The sequence below is a fragment of the Apodemus sylvaticus genome, chromosome 5, assembly GCF_947179515.1.
Source record: "Apodemus sylvaticus chromosome 5, mApoSyl1.1, whole genome shotgun sequence".
Lineage (NCBI taxonomy): Eukaryota > Metazoa > Chordata > Mammalia > Rodentia > Muridae > Apodemus > Apodemus sylvaticus.
The window spans coordinates 3,245,105-3,259,810 of NC_067476.1; the positions used below are offsets into that span (position 1 = coordinate 3,245,105).

Here is a 14,706-nt window from a genome sequence, read left to right on the forward strand (position 1 = left end):
GTCTGATTTTCTGAGGAACCAAACTAATTTTCAGAGTGGTTTTCAAGTCTGGCTTTTTTAATGAAACAATATTGTCTTCTCTGACAGATAAGAACAATCTTGCTTAAAACTTTACTTTGCCTATAGGCTGCTTCGTCCTAAAACTCTGTTCTGTTTTTGCAAATATTATAGTGTTGGTTCTACTTAGTCAACTAATAGTCCATCTGACAATTTTGCATAAGATAGCTTCTACATTCAGATTACTTTCCTGAAAGACATTTGCCATAGTAACAGTCAATAGTTTGCAGGAGTATTCAAACCTTGAACATTTTTGTTATGCGCTAATGCTTACATTTAATTCTGTTAGTTTGTAGAGGTATTAAAAACACTAATTATTTTATATAATTACACATTGTTTTACTAACCAAGTATTTAAGGCAGGCAAAGTATAGAATCGTAGCAGTTTGTCACACATAATGTTCTATAGCAAAAGCAAGCAAGCGAACAAGCCCAGCTGCAGGAAGGACCAATACAACGAGAGGTGGGTGAGCAAACATGAATGATGCTGTGGTTATACTCCACAGAAGGCTATAGAGCTATGCAGACTTACAATGTCATTATCATGTTTGGTATAGGAGAAGATTCTGCTAAGTTCCTACATAAAGGTGGAAGGTGAAAACATACAGCTTCTGTGGTGTTGTCATATGAAAAGCTGCCTGTGATTAAATGGGTTCAAAGGAAAAGGTGTTGACACTGTTTTTTTTTTTAATACATCCAAAGGCAGGTAAGCATGCATATTTTTCTTTACTGCTTGTCTGGATTTTCTGGTTTTTCTACAACTGTTGCCTAAACATTCCTAAGCAGATCTCCGCCTCCAACAGCTCCATAGGTCTGGCAAAAGCAGGAAGAAGGGACTGAAGGAGGTGAAGGAGAAAGGGAGAGAAGAAAGAAGACTGCTCTGGCTTTCTATAGCTACTTCCTGAAGCAGCTGAGTGTGCCTGGAGGGCTGGAACCCTTGGGAGACGACAAGATTGATTGTTGAAGCTTCCTTCATTTAGAGATAAGGTGAGAGGACAGCAGGTGCTTTTGGAAGTTTGGGATGGTATGAAACCATTCTGGGAAAACCTGCTCCTCTCTAGTGAGTTTCAGGCTCCTCCCTGGATCATTAGTGTATTTCATGTACTTAAAGGACCACAGCATCTTGGAGGAGCAAGCAGACAACTACAGACTCCTGCCTGGAGAAAGGGGAGATCTGATGGGTGCTTTGTCGGCTCGTTCCTGACTTCCAGATCCAGAATCTCCTGCTTCACACAGACTGTTCACATACTGACAGGCTCTGGAGCCTGTTTTCTACTTAGGCCTCAGATTTTCCAGCCTTGTCTTTGCCTAAAATTTCCTGCTGTTTATTTCAAAATAGGGTCTACATTCTGTGGAGCTCATAATGGTCCTGAGTGGGGCACTATGCTTCCGGTGAGTATTTGGTCATCTGATTTGGTGGTGTCCTCCAAAAAGTGAATTTCAGGTAGACAAGAAGGGCTGTTCTCTCATCTGGGCTATCACAGGTAGCTGGGAAGATGGGACCAATACTGTCCTTGGAGTTCTTCTGGCCTTCTTCAGACTGGGGAAGAACTGAGCAGGATCCTCACAGGTTCCTAATTCTACGTGTATAGGATGAGGGTTGGGACAAGTAACTAGACAGTCTAGAGCTGCAGCCTGTGTCATCTTTGGTGAGGAGAGTCAGGTGTCCCTTAGAGAGATCCACTACTGCCTCCCATGATGATGAATTGCCATCAGCCCAGCCAGTGTACTAATTCCTCCATGATCCTTGTTGGGGGTGGGAATAACAGTCCCTCCCTGGTATGCACTGAGCTCTGAATGTTACTACAGATTTTACAGCAGCAAATGACAGTGTTCCTTACTCTCACTGGACTCAGTTTATAACTTCTCAGCCCTCTGTATCTGCAGTTACTACAATCACATATTCAACAAACTGAATTGAAAATATTAGGGAAAAAATCGCATATGTGGTAAACATATACAGACCTCCCTTAAATAACAACATAACTATTTATATAGTATTTGAATGGTGTTACATATTTCAGTAATATAGAAATGGTTAAAGTATTCAGGAAGATGTGTGTTGGTTAGAGGCAAATACTATAGCCATTTTATCTAATGGCCTTAGCACCTGTGGGTTTTGGTATCTGCAGGGGTCCCAGAACCAATTCTTATGCTACCAAATTGTTGGAGAATTTCCTGAAGTGTGTCCTCTGAGGCTCAGCCCCGTGGATGGTTTGTGCAATAGTGCTCTCTGAGTGAGTGAGGGTGTGGAATGATGCCTCCTCATCATGTTTGGCTGGGAAGATGACTCCACGGAAGATGAAAGATGTTCATGTTGGTAAAATGTAACTTCCAGAATGCATATCCTCAGAATCCACATAAAATCCTGCTGGCTGTCTGAGGCCAGCCTCTAATTTCAGCACCTAGATGGAGAGACAGGAGATCACTGGGACAAGCTGACTAGAGTAGTCAAATTGGCAAGCTCCGGGTTCAACAAGAGTCCCTGCCTCAGGAAATAAAGTGGCTCAGGGTTAAAAATGATATCCAAAGTGGAGTTGTGGCCTCCATGTTCAGGTTCAAACTTGTGGGCATGCATACACATACACTGACACATATATGAACATGAAGACACATATGCACACCAGACACACATACACACACACACACACATACACACAGAGAGAGAGATGCAAAAACTGACTAGATATCAAGACAGTTTTACACTGCAAAGGTCTGTTGTAGAATGAAAATTTTATCTTAATAGAATCGCAGAAAATCAGCTGAGAAGTAACTCTGAAAAATAAAACTTTAAAGAAAGTCTTCAGGATAGAACATATGGCCAAGTGTATGAAAACATGCTTTGAAGTGTTCAGTGAGATCAGAAGTGAGAGGTAGAGTCGGTGGAACCGTGAATGTGGGGCCAACCCAGTCTACATAAGGAGTTTCAGGCTAGTCGGGACTGCACAACAAGATCCTGTCTCAAAAACAAAAACAAAAACAAAACAAATTGCTGAGCATCAGAATTTAATTAGGAAGAGGCTTGGGTGTTGTTTAACATACTGTCATGATCTAGCAATAAGAGAGTTACACCAGAGCAAGCAAGAATTTTGTTGGGTCCAGCTTATCTTCAAACCCTCCTGGTCAGAGTTAGCACAGGTAAGGCCCTCTTCTGCTCACAGAGACCCCACAGGGTTAAACATATCCAAACAACCTCCAGGTCATCAAGCCAGGCTTAAGATAAGGAGCCTGTGGATCAGGGGAGTCACTGAAGGTTGGAGAAGAGATGTCCTGGCTTTAAAGAGCCAAGGCTCCAACTCACAGGGTCCCAACAGAGTGGAGAGGATGTAAAAGATTTAATAAGGGGAAAGAGCAGACCTCATACACAGATGGGAGGAAAGAGGGAGGGTCAGTCACCTTGCAGGGCTAGAGCTGAAAGTGGCATGACTGTGTCTGTAACAGTGGAAATACCTGAGTTTTGGGGATCCTTCTGGAACCAAGGCAAGGTAGGATGCCCATCCATCCCTATCCTTTATGGAGTCTTATCCCTTCCTGGTGTTTCAGAATGAAGGACTCAGCCTTGAAGGTACTGTATCTGCACAATAACCAGCTGCTGGCTGGAGGACTGCACGCGGGGAAATTCATTAAAGGTTGGTATCTATGAGGCCTAGATCTCTATACTCTCTAGGGGTATGTGCTTAGAATCTCTTAAATTGCTCTGTAAACTGTGGCAGGTCTGCAGACCACAGAACCACCAAGTCAGATAGGGAGTTACAAAACAGGTTTAAACAAAGCAGAGACTCTGGTAAAGCCCCTGTGTAGAAGTGGAATATTTTCCAGTACAAATGACCTGGTTCTATCATAGGCTTTTGACTATCCTGCCTGCATAGGAGCCAATACTGGGCAGAAGACTAAAGTAGATCTTCATTCCCAAGTAAGTGGGCTCTGCTCTCCCACCCTGCTCTCTAGAGATCCTACAGTGGTGAGATCTGGACAGTAGCTGCCACCCTCTGGCCTCCTCCTTACTTATGGTGCCCTCAGACTTTGGCAGGCCTTTCTACAACAGTGCATACATGTTTACTTGGGCATCTTTATGAGGTATGAAAGCTATACATACCCCTTTATTGCATTGTGAGTACATATGTGTCTATGATAACACTACATGAGAGTTTATATGTGAATGCATGCATAAGCTCTTGTATATAAATATGTGTATAAGTATGTGTGTGCATACAATATGCACATAAACATTGTATTATGTGTGCCTATGAATGTGTACATATTTTGATTATGTGTAATATATATGGGTACATACATATGTTAATTATATCTATGAACATATGTTTATTGCAATGTAATGTGTGTGTATGTATGTGTATATGGTGTGATGGGCAGTATACAATGAAGAGTGAAATACTTTTCTGTTCACAGGAGCTATATAACTCTAACAGGACAAGACGAGGTGCAGAGAAGAGACCTGGGAGACAAGAGAGTGGTGGGAGGGGTGGAATTTAGAGAATTTCTCAAAGTTTGGCTTTAGAAAAGAGAGATTGAATGGGAGATTGTACCTGTGTCCCTGTGCTTTGGTTTCTTGTCTGGGCCAGGAGGCAGGAGATTAGCCTTATCCATGTGTTGGAGAGCATGATGCCTCACTCTGGTTCTACTACCTTTAAGCACCTACTCCGCGGAGAGTGGCTAGAAGGAGACCCAAGCTCCTACATCTTGCCTTTTTCCTCTAGGTGAGGAGATCAGCGTTGTCCCGAATCGGGCACTGGATGCCAGTCTGTGCCCGGTCATCCTGGGTGTTCAGGGAGGAAGCCAATGCCTGTCTTGTGGGACAGAGAAAGAGCCAATTCTGAAACTTGAGGTGAGTTTTACTGCAGCATCTTTGTATTCTGGGCCTGAGCAAGGAGAGGCGGAGAGCACCAGGGCTGCCCCGCAGTCTAAGTTACCTGGGGACACTGCTGACCCAGCAGTCTCCTCTCTGAAGAGCTCTGTCATCCCGTCTGCCCACTCCTGTGTCTCATCCTCATGTCCCTTTTCTACAGCCAGTCAACATTACAGAGCTCTACCTCGGGACCAAGGACTCAAAGAGCTTCACCTTCTACCGGCGGGACATGGGTCTTACCTCCAGCTTCGAGTCCGCCGCCTACCCAGGCTGGTTCCTCTGCACCTCACTAGAAGCTGACCAGCCTGTCAGGCTCACTCAGATCCCTGAGGACCCCTCCTGGGATGCTCTCATTACAGACTTCTACTTTCAGAAGTGTGACTAGGCTGCATGGTCCCCAGCACTCCCTGAGCAGAGGCAGAGTAGGCAGTGGTGGTGATACAGGAGCTCCATATTGGTCACCGACTCCTCTCCTTCCCTACAGGACTTCTGCTTCTGACTTACAAGGCACACAGACACTCCCTTCTCCTGCACCCCAGTGCTGGTAAATCTTCTGCTATTTGGAGCTCAATGTGTTAGATTCTTTCCAATTAAATAGTACTTCCTCTGGTGTGGAATCCAATAGAAGCCACATAGGACCAACAAAGAGCAACATAAGATTCTTGGGTGAGGGAGAGGTGGGAATTGTTCACACATAGAAAGATCTGACACAGTACCTCAGAAGTCCTGACCTTCCCTACTGTTCGGGAGAAAAGGGGTTCACCAAGACTTTCTCTGGCTGGCTGGGCCTGTTCCCTCAATCTTACTGACATCTGCGGCCTCTCTCATCCTTGCCTTCATTCTCTGACCCTGGACTGAACAGGTGATGTCAGGATAGCTGACAGAAGATGGCCAGGCACATTGTCCTGGCTTGAAACCAGAGGGACACTAAAAATCCCTGATTCTGGTCTCTACGCACATAAAAAGAAGCTTGTGAGCATTAAGTGGGAGGAGATTGCTACTAAATAACATATCTTGTAATTTCATCTTAATTAAAATATACTTCTCTATATTATGTATTTTAAAAGGGATCTGGAGCGTTTACATCAATTGTAGCCATGCCCAGGTGGGGGCAAGAGAGGTGACCTTTCTTTTTATTTGTGTCTATAACCTTTTCTATTATAGAGATGGGTTTTTTGCATAATAAAAAGGAATCAATATGGAGGGAAGTGAAGCCGACACAGTTTCTGATCATCTTCACCATCTGCTGGAGTAAAATCCAAACTGAGCTCATCTGCTCTAAGTAGCAGGAGCAGGGAGCGAGAGGCAGACCCCAGAAAAGCCAGGAAGAGGTGAAGAGTTTATGTTAGAATCTCCTGGGTAAAGGATTTACAGAAGAAATATAGAAAAGAAGGAAGGAGTAGAGGGAGAGAAGGAAGAAAGTGATAGAGTAGAGGAGTAGAGTGATGAGGGAGCAAGAATGAAGGGAGGGAAGGGGAGGGGAAAGGCTATCCTTGCTTTAACCTGAGATGGTGACAACCCCTGGGATTCCAAGGAGTCACAGCCAACTTCTGAGGGGGCTACTGTGCTGGTTTGAAAGTCTCCTCCTCAAATTCATGTCCCTCCCAAATCTACTATGATCTTACCTAGGCAGAGTCTTTACAGGTAAAGTGCTGGACTAAAAATCTCACTTGACCGACATCCTTTGAAAATGAGGATATAGACCCAGAAAGAGGCACAGGGGACAGGCCCCCCACGTGAGACTGAGGCAAAGGTTGAAGTGACTCAGCTGCCACCAGCCACAGAAGGCCACAGACTATATGGACCACCAGAAGCAAGAAAGAGGGGAGGAAAGGTTCCTTCCTAGGGCTTCTGAGGGAGTTCTGCCTTGGTGGCATCTTGGTCTCAACCTTCTGGTCCTCTGCACTGTCACAGAATACATTTCCACTGTTTAAGTTACTAAGTGTGCAGTAATTGGTGCTAGCAGCTGAGGGGCTGAATGGAGCCGCTGGTGGTCTCTTCTTCCTCATGTCCAGTCCCCCTGATGCTCTACCAGGTTTACCTCTGGATGAGTGACGATGGCAGAGGCGATAGCAGGCTGCTACAGAGAGTGAATTATAAAAGACACTGTAGTGACTTTGAGAAACCTGCTCTTTGTCTTTACACTGGGGCAAGCCAGTTTCTATGCTGCAAGCAGCCTCTTAGAGAGATCATAGGAGGGAAGCCAGTCTCTCAGGGACAACAGCTGAATGTATGCACTCAGGAGCATGGCATGCCCCCAGAGCCACTGCAAGCCAGATGCTGTCTTGATTGCAGCCTCATAGGAAACTGACATAGAACTGCCCCACCAAGCCGCTCCACGTCCCTGCGCCACAGAAACCCTGTAAACTAACCATGCTGCTTTTAGACTCTGCAGTAAGTTGATAAGCTGCAGTCAATAATATTCAATGGAAGAGAAATGTGCAGTTACTTTATTATGATCAAAACTTTATTTCTTGACTCTTTCCATTTTCCATCTCAGAATTGATAATTAGTCTTTCACTAACCCACATAGCCAATTTAAATGCTGATCACACTTCACTTGTTAACTGTTACCTGTTCCCATAGGTCCGATTCCTTTTCGACCATAGCTGCATCTCCCACCTGCACACCAAGATGTTTCTCATATTCCTACCTAAAACATTGAGGACTAAGGGTAAAAGCAAAACATAGGGGCCCATATCAGAACCCCAGGTATAACTGTAAAACTCACTTGTCAGGCCAGCTTGACACAGTCACAGTTTGTACAAGGACCAGGACAGGACAGAAGAAGCAACCTCCACTTGTCCTAGAACGCATCAGTCCAGATGCGGCTAAGTTTCCTGAGCAACAGGCAGCACCGTTTCTACCACAGGTCTCTCAGAGATACTGACGATGCAGCCCCGGGGCACGGACCTCAGTTACCAGGCCCTTCACGCTGCCTGTCTGTGAGTTAGGCTCACAGTGCATTCCTACTTTAGGACACTGTACCCATCCCCTCCACCTACAGAAATCACTTCTCAATGTCACCTCCTATAAGAAGTATTTGAAAAGATGAGAGTCATGGTCATTTGCTATGGTAATATTTTGTGCTTATCTATCTGTAAAAAGTTGGCTTGGAGTCTTTGGTATTAACCTCACCTTAAGGATGGATCTGCACCAATATGTTTTTAAGTACCTAGCATAATGCTTTGCAAATTTTAGGAACATGATTTGTACGGAATGTGGACACTCACAATTCTGGGGCATCCATTCACTTTCCTCCACCCACACACACCCTTGTAAAAGAGTAAGTAGTTTGAATCTCAACTTATTCTTGAAGGTCATCTTTTGTAGGGTGACAGAATTTAAAAATACTTTAGCCCAGGTAAGCTCACGCTTCCAAATCCAGAGTGAAAGGAGAAATAGAAATACACTGGTGGTGGTGGAAGTGATGGTGGTGGTAGTGGTGGTGGTGGTGGTGGTGGTGGTGGTGGTGGAAGTGGTGGTGATGGTGGTGGTGGAAGTGGTGGTGGTGGTGGTGGAAGTGGTGGTTGGTGGTGGTGGTGATGGTGGTGGTGGTGGTGGTGATGGTGGTGGTGGAAGTGGTGGTGGTGGTGGTGGTGATGGTGGTGGTTGTGGTGGTGGTGGTGGTGGTGGTGGTGGTGGTGGTGATGGTGGTGGTGGAAGTGATGGTGGTGGTGGTGGTGATGATGGTGGTAATGGTGGTGGTGGTGGTGGTGGTGGTAGTGTCATTGTAATGATCACAGTAAAGGGATGCATCATGGCCTGAGAGAATCTGGCATCATGGATGTTCACGTGAAAACTACCTACTGCTGGTTTTAGATTTCTATAATTTTAGTAGCAGCCACAGGCCTGGGCCTATATTTTCAGAGAGGAAATGCCCACAGTAGGTGGGATCTTGTCAATCGCAGACACTGAAGATCAGAGATGTTTCACAATCAGATCACAAGAGAAGAGGTAAAGGATCCAATGGCCTTATCCTAAAAAAGCAAAATATAGCCCACTCCATGCTTAAAGCATCCAAAGGTCTACAGGCGGAAGAATACATTTTGCTTTTTATTATTATAAATTACCTGGAGAATACTTTTGCCTGAATTATCTCCCAAATCTTAACCATAAAAGTATGAATTCCATTTGTGCTTCTCCCAGGGGCTATAAAGCCCCTGATCTTGGAGTTGTTGGGGCAAACCTGACCTTTGAAGTAGTGACCTTTGAAGATGCCATACCATACATTTGGCCACTTGGAGAGAGAGGCTGATGTCACTTCTAAAAGTCACTCTAATGCTCTTGTGTCCCACATGCCCTTGACTTACAGCTAAGTATGGCCCCAGCTAAACTATAAAGTTCCTAGGCAACAGAAATGGCGCCCTATGTGTCTTCGACGCAGCGATATAAATGCTTAGTGAGCATTACTGATTGCCTGACTGGACACCTCATACTTTGGTACTTTCAACAGAGGGATACAAACTTGTGAAAACAATGAAGAATGAATATTGGCAATAAAGGCAAAAATTGGTCAACCCAGTTCTAGTTCTGAAATCATTTTCAGGGGGTGGAAAGTCTTTTTGTTTTATTTATTCATTCATTCCTATTGCTGTCCTCCCTCCCAGTTCTCCCATCACCACAGTCCTTCTCCCCTTCTCCTCTAAGAAAATGGAGGTCCTTCCTAGATATTCTCCCATCATGACACATCAAGTCTCTGCAGGGCTAGACACTTCTCCCACTGAGGCCAGTCAGGGCAGCCCAGCTAGTGAAAAATCATATTCCACAGACAGGCAACAGCTTTTGGAATAGCCCCGTTCCAATTGTTTAGGACCCACATGAAGGCCAAGCTGCACATCTGCTACATATGAATGAGCAGGCCTAGGTCCAGCCTGTGTATGTTCTTTGGTTGGTGGTTCAGACTCTGAGAGGCCCACGGGTACAGGTTAGTTGACTCTCTTGGTCTTCCTGTGGAGTCCCTGTCCCCTTTCAGCCTGCAATCCTTCCCCCAACTCTTCCATAAGAATGTGAGGAGTCTTTAAAAACATTCAGCATTTTATCTCCCCAGGACAACACATGGAAGTGAAAGATTGTGAAACATAATTCAAAGAAAAAGAAAAAAATTAACAAAGAATAAGAATTTTGTTTCTCTGAAAATGCTTAAGCGTGTGGAAAACATAAACGGGATTCTAATAGAATGCAATTGGATTGTAATGAAAACCTATCAACGTTCTGAAATAGCTTTCACTACCTTCCACGAAATAAATATCTCTTGACATATGTGTTGTTGGCCAATTTTGTTGTTAGTTTAAAACACAACAATAACAACAAAATAGCAAAAACTGGGTCTCAGTCCCATCTATCTTTTCTCATCTCTTGTTCTGTGGTCATCTAGGTCTTGAGCTGACACCTCAACTGATTCCTCATCAAGCCCTCTGTGGAAATTTGCAAATGTTCCAAAAAGGAGAATTACTATAAGACAGTTAATCTCCAGAGAACATTCTATCCAATTCTTTATCTCCAGTGATGAATGAGTAAAGGATGTATAACAGATGGATAAATGGATTGATGTACAGATAAGTGAAGAAATATGTAGATGGTTAGGTAGATAGATAACTTACTCAACAGATGAATGGAAGGATGAGGAAATAGATGAACAGATGGACAGAGGCTTGTAAAGCCAACTGGAGAACTGAGTCTCTTGACCCTGCACTGTCCATCTCCTGTACCATTCCCATGCAAATCTAAGGCTAATACATTCTATAGCTGAGTTTCCTTAGATGCTGTGTCTTACTAAGTTTGTATCAACTAATTAAATCTGAAAAGCAAAGAGTTCCTTCTGATCTTCCCAAACAGAACCACACTCATGATGAAGTGAACCCCTGCTTCATAGTGGTTCTCTAGATGCATCTGGTTCCCATCAGCAGTAATCTTTCTATTCTTGGTCCTTCTGAACTCTTTAGGTCTCAGATAGAACCTCATGGAGCATCAAAGGTGTTTGACCCCGGCATTGTTTACCTAGCTGCAAAACCACTAATAACACAGTCAATGACAGTAGCTAGAGAGACAGCAGGTCAGTGTCTGGCCTCTGTCAAGGCTTTATGGGTGACTCTCTCCCCTTCCCGCAAATACTCATTAATCTCCCCACCTCCTTATTATTTGGACTGTGTTGAAGATATTATGAAATCTCTGGGCTCTTCTTCCTTGATCTAGAGCCAATTACAGATTGCTATAGGCTTGACCCACCCTGACCAGACATTATAAACACAGTGCTGATGCCCTGAAGAAAACAGTTGGAGACTGCAGGCATCAGAATCCAGGCACCAGGATCTACAGGTCAGTGGTAACAGTCGGACTTTCTGTGTATCTCTTACAAACACACAAATACATACACACAACATATAACACATACAACATACACACACACACACACACACACCACTTTTCTGTCAATGTCTGTAAAATGCTCAGGGTCTAGGGAACAAGAAATGCCTTTTAGAGAATGTGGTATGATGTTCTATAAGTCTAGGAACACTTGGTAGAATTTTAATGAGAAGTTAGATTAAGTCGAAGCAAGTGTATTAAATATTTGGGACAAGAGAGTTTTGAAAGTCATCTCAAAAGAAATTACCTAGGTGAGAAATATTCAAACAATGCTTTGTTTGTGATATATGGAAGCTACATGGATTCACATCAATTGACATACACACATACACACACACAACATACAACACAACACACATACACACATACACACACACACCATTTTCTGTCAATGACTCCAAAATGCTCAGGCTCTAGGGAACAAGAAATGCCTCTGCATAACCCTAATCCTAACCCCTAAACCCTAACTCTAACCCTAAACCCTAACCCTAACCCTAACGCTAACCCCTAACCCCTAACCCTAATCCTAACCCTAACGCTAACCCCTAACCCCTAATTCTAACCCTAATCGTAACCCCTAACCCCTAACCCCTAACCCTAACCCTAACCCCTAACCCTAATCCCTAATTCTAACCCTACCCTGATCCTAACCTGAACCCTTGCCTCCTATCCCTAACCCTAACCCTAACCCTAACCCTAACCCTAACCCTAACCCTAACCCTAACCCTAACCCTAACCCTAACCCTAACCCTAAGCCTAGGGATGCCACCAAGGTGCTATCTTCACACCCATCATCTATCATACATGCAAATGATTTATTTGAAAACAATCTCCTTTTGAAACTTAAAATAGCCTTGAAAATATAATAATCTTGCCCAACCTCTCATTTCAATGGGAATAGATCAAAGGCCTAGAGACCAAAACACACACACACACACACACACACACACACACACACACACACACACACACACAATAAATGAGTAGCCAAGTTACTTCTAGAATCCAGCCTTTCAGTCAAAGCCTGATCCATGCATATCTGTGTTCTGATCTTAAGGTGCTGTGTCTGTCAATTGTGTACTTGGATAGAGGTTCAGATGAGCGGTATACATCATACTTCAAGACTTCAGAATCTTTTCACTTTCATAAAGCAAAAAAATTGTCTTGATGTACACTAATGAACAATATAGCAAAGCTTGAAAAGAACTCAGAGTACTGTTACAAAAGGGAAGGGAAGAACTTTGTTATGATAGTAAAGGGGAGAATCAAATTTTGAGTCATGGAATCACACATAGTTTGACCTAGGAAGAACCTTGGCAATTGATAATCTAATGCATGAACCCGAGAACTGGCCACAGGAGGACTTGACCCTGTGTTTCTGAGCTCCCATTTTCAGCTGTTATGTAACTGAACAGACAAGATACTGAGCCCAAGTATAGCAAAGCCATGTCCAATGATCTTATTAGGAGAAACATGAATGGTTGGTGATGAAGACAGGTGGATTTTGAGCAGGAATACCAAAAGCAATGCTGAGTGTACCCTTGGAGAAGATTAGAACGAGAAATGAGATTGCTATTGCACAAGCAAACTAGGGCCAGATGGTGTCAAAATAGGTGGCCGTTGTGGATTTTAGAACCGGGCAGGAATGTGGTCAAAGAGGTACTTAAACATCGAATTCTGAAAGCTTTATTTACGTAGATTGGGTTTGATGGAAGGTTCAGCAACCAGGAGAGCTAGCATGTTCACAATGGCGACTAAAAGCAAACTCAAGGTTGTACTCTAAAGAAATAATCTCTGAATAGAATGGAGGTATATTTTCAGTACCGACAAGAGAAATATGAAAGGGAGAGCCATAGACTTGAAAAAGAGAAGTGGATTTGGGAGGAGCAGATACTTAACTTACCCTTACACACACTTGCAATGTGTGAGGACATAACACCCAAAGATGAAGGTGTGCTGTGGATTGCTGAAGTTCAGCCTGTGGCTGTGAAGCACAAAGCCAATTTGCTCATTGCAGCTATAGAAGATATTCCATAGCATATAAAAATGAAAGTACTTAGGATGTTCTCTTGTAACTCCCAGCCTTACGAATGACCATAAGGAAAAGAACTCTACGATGTGCCTGTGACATATAGAAGGGAAATATGACAATAATCAACCAGTCTCAAAGATTCCAAGAAGAGAGTAAGAATCGAAGAATAATTTTTAAATGCCTTTGGTTTTGGCTTTGTGAAAGTCAATATTGTTCTTGGGGATAGCAAGCAAGAGAATAAGGAGATTGTTGAAGAGTCACAACATTATCTGTTCATGACACTTGATCTAGGACAGGAGAGTGAGAGAAGTCTGAGGCAGCCAGAGTCCATGGCCTGAGATAAATTAGAGAAATAAAAGAAGGACATAGGCCCCATCTGAGCAAATGCTTATTTGGGGAGTTAACAAGGAAGGGGAAACTTCTAGAATCAAGTGTATGGACCACTGGAAAGAGCATCAGGACCCCAGGCTTTCTGTGTAGCCACAAACTAACACGAACTCTAGAGCTTGTGTTCTCTTGCAGTCTAGCTAGAGCCTACAGAGGCCCTATATTGGAATCTATAGGAAACTGGAAGTTTGGGCTATGCCAAGATGAGAGAGTTTCAAACCCCCAAGGATCCAACTTGACTAGACCAACACTGAATGGCTGTTGCCTGTTTGAGCTGACAATGACCAGGGTTGAAGTCATCAGCCTGGATATGCAATTTCCTGGCTGCTCATACTTCCTCTGTTCCAACCAGAAGAGCCTCGGGTATTTGGCTCAGAGGAAACATCATCAAATAGGCTTGCTTTGAGGATGTGCTGTTACTTGTCTACCTGGGATAGAGGAATTCATTATTCTCTTATACTCCAAGTGTGGTCTGGGGACCAGCAACATTATTAAAACCTCATTGCAGGTTTGAAATGCAGTCTCAGGCTTCATCCCAGTCCTATAGAACAACACTCACTATTTTAATGAGGATACAGGATCAAGAAAAACGCATTAGAGAGCAATTGGCTAAATGGGCAAATGTCATGCAAGCATAAAGATCTGAGTTTGAATCCCCAGAATACACACAGTACCAATTCAGTAGAACACATCGATAATCACAGTAGGTCTATGGTGAAATGAGAGGTGAATCAAGAGAATCTCTAGCAGCTAGGGGCTGGCTAGCCTGCCATGCACAGCAGTAAATAAGACAGGGACCAATACCTGAAGTTGTCCCATGACCTTCACATGTACACCATGGCATGTGTGTACTTGTACTCACACACAAACACATACACACATGCACACATATAAAACTCAGAGATGAAGGATAATTGACCTGACATATCAGTCTCCAAGCCTGGCTCATGGCTTGCGTCACTTCTAGCAGCATTGAGTAAGGATGGGAAGAGAACAT

The 14,706-nt window shown here is 43.6% G+C and overlaps 1 protein-coding gene across 1 annotated transcript; it reads left to right on the forward strand.

Annotated features, from left to right (window-relative positions):
• The first annotated feature begins 1,420 nt into the window (after positions 1–1,420).
• Il36rn (interleukin 36 receptor antagonist) lies at positions 1,421–5,309 on the forward strand. The gene is made up of 4 exons (XM_052181028.1): positions 1,421–1,449; positions 3,601–3,686; positions 4,776–4,903; positions 5,085–5,309. The coding sequence occupies exons 1-4, from the start codon at positions 1,421–1,423 to the stop codon at positions 5,307–5,309; spliced, it is 468 nt and encodes a 155-aa protein (XP_052036988.1).
• Positions 5,310–14,706: the final 9,397 nt, after the last annotated feature.

What these genes read in the sequence shown, in the direction of transcription:
- Il36rn (XM_052181028.1), top strand. Translation starts at nt 1,421, where the DNA reads ATGGTCCTGAGTGGGGCACTATGCTTCCG. An exon ending in CGCGGGGAAATTCATTAAAG is followed by an intron (nt 3,687 to 4,775) that starts GTTGGTATCTAT and finishes TTTTTCCTCTAG; the next exon opens with GTGAGGAGATCAGCGTTGTC. An exon ending in AGCCAATTCTGAAACTTGAG is followed by an intron (nt 4,904 to 5,084) that starts GTGAGTTTTACT and finishes CCTTTTCTACAG; the next exon opens with CCAGTCAACATTACAGAGCT.